Raw genomic sequence first — 9,382 nt, 5'->3', positions numbered from 1 at the left:
CCCCCCTTCTCCTGCAGCACCTCCTGCTCTATTGCTTTCAGGAGGTCCCTCGTTAGTAGGAGCACCCTACCCTCCTTTCCTCCGCTATTTGTTACAGAAGAGGAATCCACGGATGCTAAGACGACTATAGCAAAGAGACGGAAAAGGGGTTGCTGGACTCTCCTGTGACCTGCTACTTTACTTGTCCCACTTTCCAGATCTGACAAGGCCACAGCTGCACCAGGGCCATGTAGGGGATGCTCCTGCAGCAGCACTTGGATAGCAGAAAACCGTCCCCTCCTAGGTCAGTAAACCAGAAGGAAGTTGATTGCAAAGGAAGCTAAGGAAGTTGAATGCAAGATCTTTCCAGACCCATCGTGATATTAAAAGGCTCCAATTCAGTTCAAACACGGACACTTTGGGGGCCAGCAGGCAGCAGACGCAAGAGGTAGAGCTAGGCATGCGAGTATCCGGTGGTAGATGTCTCTGACCCAGAGCCAAGCGACTGCCATGGAGACTTTAATATGTCATAAAACTAAAGCAGCTGCATTCATTGAGAAGCAGCGCCTGGAACACTATGGGCAGAATTTAAATAATACCTTTATCTACAAAATGACAGGGGATGAAAGCAAAACTCAGAATCAGAGGAGAACAAGGAACAAGAGAGACCTTTTCGGGATTTTGCGTCACAGGGAAAAAGGACCTGTTGCTATAGAAACTATTTGCATGGCTTTAATGTAGCATGGGAAAGCAAAAGCACCTCTAGCAAGCAGAGGAGATGCAGTGTCTTCCCAGACAGCTGACTGGTTAGGTCAGGAGAATGAAAGATGAGGCCACTATACAGAACAGCCTCTTAAAACATCCCATTAGATCTGCGATGCTTGAGATACTCGATATATTCGTTTCCTGCGACAGCGCATCAACAGTGGAGGTGTGGGAGATTTATAATTTGCTTTTTCTGACAAATCCTGCCTTCAAGGCAGCCAATAGTTGGGGAAGGTCTTTTTCTTTTCAACCAGTTCTCCCCCATCCCCTTATACACACTGGAAGAGCAAAGTTTCATTTGCTTTCATGATTCCCCTGGGAGTTTGGTCTATAAGACAGGTCCGGAGAAGGGCAAGCTCTGATGAGCATGCTCAAAAGCATCATTTTAAAGACCAGCAGGAAGATGAATCTCCCCCTCTAGACAGGGGTCTGGACAGATTAACAACTATATGGCTTTTAAATGCATGGGTGGGGACTCGCTGCTGGGGAGCACACATCAGCAAACCCATGGTTTCATCTATCCGCTCCTATCCCACAGTAAGGGGAGCTATAATACATGGCAACTCAACCCCTTCCCCAGGGACAGGAGTGGAGAGCTGAGCCAGGTCCGCTGGAACTACAGTACATCCTACCCCATAACATGTCCCTATAAAACAGCCTAACGGTTCATCTGTCCAACCCCCATGGGGTCCTGTGGTAGGAACTGGACTGAGAATACTGTTCACATCTAACTAACATCATAGGCAATGTGAGAGACCAAGGATTTGAATATTTGCAAGGAGCAAATTGCATTCATCCCCTCCCAAAAGCAAGGAAGGTGGCCCCTCTCATTTGGAAGCGGGGTACCTGAAGGCCCGGCCTAGGGTTAGCTTTGACAACTACTCTTGCAACAACATGGCTCTGACTGCTGTTGTCCCACTACTTTACCTGTGGCAGGCCAGGGGGTTATGCCTTGTAGCTGTGCAAGGGATGCGACTGTCGCATGGCGCAATGCCTCTGGAAGGATAATCAAATGCACAAGTGCAACATGGGTGACAACCGGCTGGATGGCAGCTAGGCAAGACTATGTTTTAGGAGTCTTGGGGCATCTGGGTCCATCCCAGATAACGCAAGGACACTCAAGTAATTTTTGTAAGAGGGTTTGCATGGGATAGACGCTCAAATCAATTTAGTAATAGGGTTTGCATGAGATGATTTGGATAGGGATGATCGGGGGGGAGCTGGGCTAGATAATCTCTAGGGATCCCAATCCTGCTTTTCAGTTATTCTAAGATTTTTTTTTTTTTTTTTGTTAGCTTGTGGAAACTTCTGCCCACAATTCAAATGCTGGGTGTGAGTAGAAAGAGCAGAGTTGTAAATCAAAACTACTGTAATTTTACAAGGTTTGAGAGACCTTGAATTGCTTCTGGTTAAGAGGCAGAGAGCAAAGTTTTCAATGTATCCAGGTATTACTATTCTGTAATAATTGCAGAGTTTTCTTTGCAGACAAGTTAGTGGGAAGAGTGGTTCTTAAATATGAAAAAAAATTCAAGATATCAGAATTAAGCATTGCTCACTGCCACGCATATGATTTATCTGGTAGAACTGAAGAGTTGTGAACAAAGGAATGGATTTTGCATTAAAAGTCAGATTCACAAGAGATGCACCATTATTTTGGGACGTTTTTAATAAAGAAAGAAAGGCTCCAGAATTAAAATTGGAGATGAAGAGAATTGTCTTTAAATGCACAGAAAGAACACAAGAGAAATTACGTGCAATTAACCCTCTAAAAACATACCAGCCGGGTGGGATTTATAACAATCCTCATACCAAAAAGGTCTTCTGAAGTGTGAAAAAGGTGTCATTTAAATCTCTTGAAGCAACTGAAAGACTGCATTCATCCCAGATGGATTTAATTGCTTCAGAAAGTCTCCAATGCTAATTCCAGAAACCGAGTCTGAAGTTTAGCCGAGTACGTACTTGACTTATTAGAAAGCAGAGGGAGAGGAAAGGCAATATTGCTAATTTTGTGTGCTGTTTGTATCCATTTATTTGGCTGCCAAAAAAGTGTTCTCTGTTCTGCCTGGGGAGATTCAAGTCTATTCACATGAAAGATCACAGTTATTAGAGATTCTCTGATGAAACAAAAGATTAAGTTCTTAAAGTGGTCTTCCGCCGATACCTTTATTAATATGAAGGCAAAGCAGGATGATGTAACAACTCATTAAAAATGTATCAGGATTTCAGTAAAAGTTTCATAACATTGCCATAATATTAAGGGACATGTTGAAAGTTTATTCTAAAAGCTGATGGCCGGGCAGAGAGTAGGGAAGCTGAAACAACGGATTAAGAAAGGCCATACAGAAGGCTTTAATGAGCAGGGTCCTCGAACAAGATTTAACAAACTTCTAGCTAAAACCCGAACAAGCACAAATGAGTGCATCTGGGTTGGAAGACAAGGGTCTTTGGGTAAATCGGATGTCTTTTATTTGGCCAACTCAAATAGTTGGAAACATTCTTCTTTGGACACGCTGCAAGATCCAAAAAACTTAAAATACTCCATTTCAGAGGACAGACACCCCAGGGAAAGTGAATCAAGATTTTGTTCCTATTCCTTCCCCAATTTTTAGGGAACCCCCCCCAGATATAGCCATAGGAAGCTAGCAATGCAAGCAAGGTTGAAGTTTAACTAGGAGCAGGCTGTGTTTTGTCCAAACGGGCTGCAAGAGAGCTAGCAACCTCCGTATCACGTCTCCAACCACAGAACAGTCACCTGCCGTCTCTCAGAAACGGGCAAGTTTGCCGATCAAACAGGCTGTTTGCTCAAGCTGTCGACTGTCTGTTTTCGCATGCTGGTGTTTTAGCCAGCACCGTCCTCGGCAAATCGACCAAGCTTGAGAGACTTGACAGTCTGCCCCACCACTATCATCTGCTAAAATACCAACTCCACGGAGCCAGAAGAAGGCGAGGAAATTTAACATTAAGGTTGTATTTATTCTACACTTGCCATACAAGCAAAAAGCATTATAAAGATACATGTGACAAGTCTCATTCTTGGTGCTGGAAGTTCCCAGATGATAACAATTTTGCCTTAAGGAGATGTACAAAAGAAAAGAAAAGAAAAGGATCATTTAATGACTGGATACAAAAATCACAAGAGTAACAGATTGAACCAGGGCAGGTTCAGAAAGCCAGGATCTCTGAACAAGGAAAATCAGTTTTCCACCTGCATACAGCATTTCCATATTAAATGTGCGTAACTGCTGGCCCCAAGGTAATTGCTGACGTTTAACAAAGCATCAAGTCCACATGCTGCCGTGGGTAGAAGAGGCAGTTCAGCGTGCCGCCATGCTTTAGGGCTGTTTCGCTTAAAAAACAAAAAAGCTTTTTGCCTCGCATCGCTAGCTCTGCTTGTACAGCCACTGCAGCTCCGAACGGACATGTGGTTTTACTGGCACCACATTAACATAATGAAAACCAAAGTTATTTTCCTTCTGCAAAGGCCTGATGTTCATTAGGGCCAGTGTCTGGCGTCTCCTGTGGTCTTTCAGAACCAGGACCGGCTCATTGCTGCTCCTCTTCTCAAGGTGCTGAAGGTCCCCTTTTAAATTTAGATTAGCCCCGTTCATTTCCAAGACCTTGGGCCTAGTGGGCCTTTAGGACTTGCCGCTCATGGATCAGGTCTTGGTACACACTATTCTATTCTGCAATGTTTATTTTAATAGCTTTACAGACAGCAGCCTTCAATAAAGCTGCCGAGCATTATTAAACGAGGGATTACACCCCTCCTTACAAAACAAGGCTGAACTTTAGAGCGACTGAACCAAGAGTACAAAAACTAAATTAAAAAAACAACCAGCATCGACTAGCTGTCCAGCTTGATTTTCGGTTGCAGAACATCCGGTTGACAAGTTTTCAGTTTAATTTATTCCCACAGCTAATCTCATGGCTCATTAGAGCCTTACTCTGATGAGATGATTCTGCTTCCTTGCTATTTAAGTTTAAGGAGTGGAAGTCTTCTGGCCACCCCTATTGATACAGGAAACACCAGGAAGGCTGATCTGTAAGGGGAGTCTTTCTCCATCTGCAGAGCCAAGTAGAAAGCTCTAATTGCTGATAATTTTATATTGGTCGTTTAGACTAAGTGACTGGGGAAAAGGACATGATAAAAAGCTTGTTTCTATACTAGTACAGATTAGTTGTCCTGAAAAAAAAATGGCTTCTAAAAGGTAGGGTATTGACCAAACCCAGATGTTTTAACAGGAAAAAAAAGATACGTGACCTAGAATCAAAGTTCGATCCTGATATTGTTGTGGCTTTTCAGAAGCGACTTCCAGCTACGCAGACATTCAATATTACATTCAGATCTGTTATCTGTGCTCTGCGACACGTACAGAAGATGAGTCAGGAACATTACTATTTAAGCAAGGCCAAAGCAGCCATGGGAGACATCCCGTGGCAGTGAAAATGACCCAAAGGGGTAGGTGAGAATCGACTCCAAACTTATTTTGCTGCTCTAATTACATACAAGTAGCTCAACTTTGGGTAGATTTTGTATTTAGTCTCATTCCCCCCTTCCCACAAAGGCAGGGGTTTTCTTCCAGAATAATCAAGAAAAATAGTACCGCATCAGGCACCAAGGAAGTGACATACAAGGGCCTGGGGGCAGGAGAAATTTACTCAGTTGAAGTTTGCTTTGAGTAGCTAAATATCATATTCATTTGCAGTTCCCCCCATCCCCAAGATGGAAAATGGCTTGGGGGGGGGGGCTTACTAAAAATGCAAACAAAACTAGCTAGCCAAAAAACCTTCCTCCCCATAACACTAAGCTCCCTTCAGTAAAAAGCTTTCAATTGAAGCCCAAGAAATCTCCCTCCCCCCCTGACAATTTTGGATCACACAGGACCTATAAGTGTGTCAAGGTTTCCTCTCTTTCAAAGGAAAGAGGTTCCCTAATCAGAAAAAAAAGCCCACACAAGATCTCTGGGGTCTTAAATAAGCAGATTAAAAAAAAAAAAAGCACTTTGCAAAGCAATTAAAAAAAGTAGCACTGGTGGCTGGCCCGATACAAGACAAATGCACTAAGTGAGCTGGAAAATGCTAACCACACCCAGAGCTTATACAGCCGGTTGTGTGCTGCACCCTTGCTCTCTCCTTCCTGGGGTGCAGGATGAGATGAAAGGGCACTGCAGGGCAGACCCTTCCCCACCCCCAAATCCTTCCCTAATATTCTGGCTGCAGCACCCAAGCCACAAGTGGCTCAGCACAGAAAGCACCATTTTCTCCCACTCTGTGCATTGCGTCTTTCCTGCAAACACTTTTTTTGAGCTGGAGTACGCTGGTCCCCGTTCACCGAGGGATGCGTACGGCATCATGGCTCCGATTTAACACCAACGGTCTAGCCCAGCTCAGCAGCCCACAGCATCCCTGCCTTACTGCATCGCAAAGCTTGGGTGCTCAGACTGCCACAAGAAGCCTCCGGGCATACGCAAAGGCTGAAAGACGAGCAAGAAGAGAATAACTCACAAATGCAAGCGGCAAGGGATAACGCCCCAGGCAATCGTGTGTGCGAAGGATCATACAGCCCCTACCTCCTCATTTGGAAAAATTAAGCTGAGCATTTTAAATATGTGCAGGTTTCCCATCCAGCGTGCTTGTGCCCCATTTCTTCTATTCTTAATTCAATTTGACAGCTAAAGACTCCTCTCTGCTGGTTTCCCCAGGGGCAAAGAAAACACCGCTAGAAATAAGAAGCTGCCTCCGGTTGTTCAGTCTCACAGGGGTGATTTTTTGGAGTCCCGCAATCACACTACATACAGGGATTACGCTGCCCTGCAAACTCCTCTCTCAGGCTGGCTCTGCGAACTTCCAAGAACACAGCAGCTCAGTACTAGTGCATTTACACGCTTTGCACAAGTGCTTGCAGACCCCAGGCAAGCCGAGGGCCTCGCTGCGCTGGGCACTGCAGATGGACGCACCGTGGGCACGGTCCTTGCAGCATTGAGACAGGGGCTATACAAAAGCCTCCTTTCTCCAAGCGTAAGCACACACTTTTAAGAAGCAGAATCCACAGGCATTTTGCTGGCCAGCCAGAGGTCTCTGCTGCCAACTCTGCCTACATTTCCATTACGGAAACTGGAGAGGGAAGATTGCCTCCAGCGGGAAGGAAAGAGGGGCTGCTCCTTTCGGAGGGAAGGGGGAGTGCAACAGAGGAGGCTGGGGCAGTGGAAAGGGATTCAGTCTCCTTGAAGACGGGCAAGGTGGGAACAGGCACACTTCTGTCGCACACCGATCTCATCTCACCGGTTCAAAAAGGAAACACACAAGGAAGGACAGCGCTCCTGCAGCCTGGATCCCGTACAAAGCAGGGTTTCCCTGGAAAAGCCTCAACATTACCACCCAGTCCTGCCAGCTCTTTCCCATGCAGCAGCCAGCACAGCCAAGGGGCGGCTGCGCGCTGCCACAAAGGGCTCTCCCACTGCCCTCCCAGCTGCACGTCACCCGCCACGACCGCTCTCCGCAGGGACGGGGCTTGGCTAGGCAGGAGGTTTTGACACCCGAGTAAGCGCCTCAGTTTAAGACCTAGGAACAAGCAGCATTTTACTCTCCCTCGTGTCATGCATCCTCCACCAATGCCATCCCCTGCACTGGCAAGAGGGGACTTTTCAGCCTTTGCTGCCTGGCAAGGCGTACCGCAGGCCTACAGGCAGAGCCCGATAGAGCCCAGGGTACACGGGACAGGAGGGACGAAAAGCTACTGAATAACCTAGGAACTGCGCTGGTTCACACAGCTGCTGCCCATAAAAGCACTAGCTATTAGTCACTATGGGGAAAACGGGACGGCAAGTATGCTGCGATAACCGGAGCCGAGGTAGCTGGGGAAGGCAGCGGAGGGCTTGTGTCCAGGTGACGGCGAGCAGGCAAAAAGCAAAGTTAGGAGTTAGCTGGGAGCCAGAGCCGGAGGACGAAAGCAGGCCGCGGACCAGACCGACTGGCCTGCAGGTTTCTCATTTGTGCTGCTGTTGGTCACACTCGCGCTTCTGGAGCGTCCCTAGATTGGCAGCCAGCCACGCGCCGCCGAGACAAGCACGCGGCTGGCTTTCGTTTGGGAAACGGCACTCCCATCTCGCTTTTTAATTTTTTTTTTTTTTAATGGCTGTGACACTTCCCCTTTGCAGACATTCAAAATTTAACCGCTTGCATTAACCAGTCTGCAGCGGTTTCATTCTATACTACAAGACACATTAGCATTGGGCACGGACAGATGACTCGGTACTGTTCGTCCAGCACAAGCGCCGAATTTCCATGGGGGAAAGGTGAACAAGCATATCTAGGTGACCTGGACTAGGAGCGTGGTGGATACCTGCAAGCTAAAGGACTCGACTGCCCGGTGAGAGGCGGGGTGGGGGAAGTGGCTCTGCTACTGGCGATAAATACCCTAAGGAGACGAGCGGCCCCATAACGCCAGGTGCAGGGAAGTGCAAGGCGCAGCCCTCCCACGACCCCTGCGCTGCGGGGCAGCGGGGAGGAGGAAGGGGAGGCACTGGCAGCCAGTCTCGCTCGTCTCGGTTCTTTCCCCAGCCGGCCTCGCCCTCCGCTCCTTCCTTCCTTCCTGCTACCTCCGTGACTCAACTTTTTCATTCAGCAACAGCCCGGCTGACGACAGTGACAGTATCGCTGCTGCCACACGGTCCTGGATTGCATCACGCCGACCGCAGGCTTTCTGCTTCCCGACAAGCTGGGAGCGGGAGCAGAGCGCCAGCGAGCCTGCGGTCTGTCGGGGGGCTTCTCCCTCTCCCCGGGACGCGCCTCGAGAAGCCTGCCTGACGCCCGCTCGATTCGCTCACTGAAAGTTTTCATTCTGCGTTCATCCGCGTTAGCAATCGCGGTCCAGGGGAAGCCCAGCCAGCTCCTGGCCCGGGACTACACGCTGCGCCAGCCTCAGGGAAAGAAGAAGTCACAACTTGAGTCAGGAGGGAGGGGAAGATGCCGGAGCTCCCTCCCGCCTCTGCCCCGCCAGCGCGCGCCTGGGTAAAAGCAGCATTTTGGAAACCTCCCTGCGGAGAGTTTGACAAGCTCACGACTTCGGGGCAGGGGGAGAGCGCGCCGGGCCCCGCGGTCGCCGCGTGCGGCTGGCGACACGACGCTCCCCAGAGCGGAGCCGAGCCCCTCGGGGCCGGGCGCCGCGGCGCAGCAGGGAGGAGGGGGCCGAGGGGCGTCTTGGCCTCCCCAGAGCGGGACCCCCGGCCTTGCCCGCCCCAGCCCCTGGGGCGGGGCGAGGGCGAGGGCGAGGGCACGGGCCGCGCGAGGAAGGGGCCAGGCAGCCCAGCCCGCGGGACGTGCCCGGGCACCCCGGCTGGGAAGAGCGCAGCCTCGCGCCGGGCCCTACCTGCGATGGTCTCCTGGTAGCCCTTGGTGAAGAACTGCATGGCCGTGGCCGCCCGCCACGGCGTCTTGAGCAGCCCCTGGCGCTGCGGGTCCTCGCCCAGGGCGCGCAGGATGGCGGTGTAGGCGGCGGCCAGCCCCGGCAGGTGCAGCGCGTTGTCCTCCTCGCTGCGCGGCCGCTCGTCCCGCCAGCCGGCCGGGCACCGCGCCGACGCGCCCGCCTTCGCCTTCTCCTTCTCCGTCTCCTCCTTCCCCGGCTCCGGCCCCAGCCCGT

General features: G+C 49.9%; 1 protein-coding gene across 1 annotated transcript in view; it reads right to left on the bottom strand.

Moving 5' to 3' along the window:
* GCH1 (GTP cyclohydrolase 1) overlaps positions 1-9,374 on the bottom strand; it is a gene marked incomplete at its 5' end in the record, with an annotated part of 26,345 nt that extends 16,971 nt beyond the window's left edge. Inside the window, one exon of the mRNA XM_019551175.1 lies at positions 9,113-9,374. Within this exon, the coding sequence (XP_019406720.1) occupies positions 9,113-9,374 (262 nt within the window). The remainder of the gene's footprint in view (positions 1-9,112) is intronic.
* Between the last annotated feature and the right edge of the window lie 8 nt (positions 9,375-9,382).

This window comes from Crocodylus porosus, unplaced genomic scaffold, assembly GCF_001723895.1.
Source record: "Crocodylus porosus isolate Cpor-Errol unplaced genomic scaffold, CroPor_comp1, whole genome shotgun sequence".
Classification (NCBI taxonomy): Eukaryota; Metazoa; Chordata; order Crocodylia; family Crocodylidae; genus Crocodylus; species Crocodylus porosus.
The sequence above is the reverse complement of the archived record's forward strand: the minus strand, read 5'-3'. Positions and strand labels throughout refer to the sequence as shown.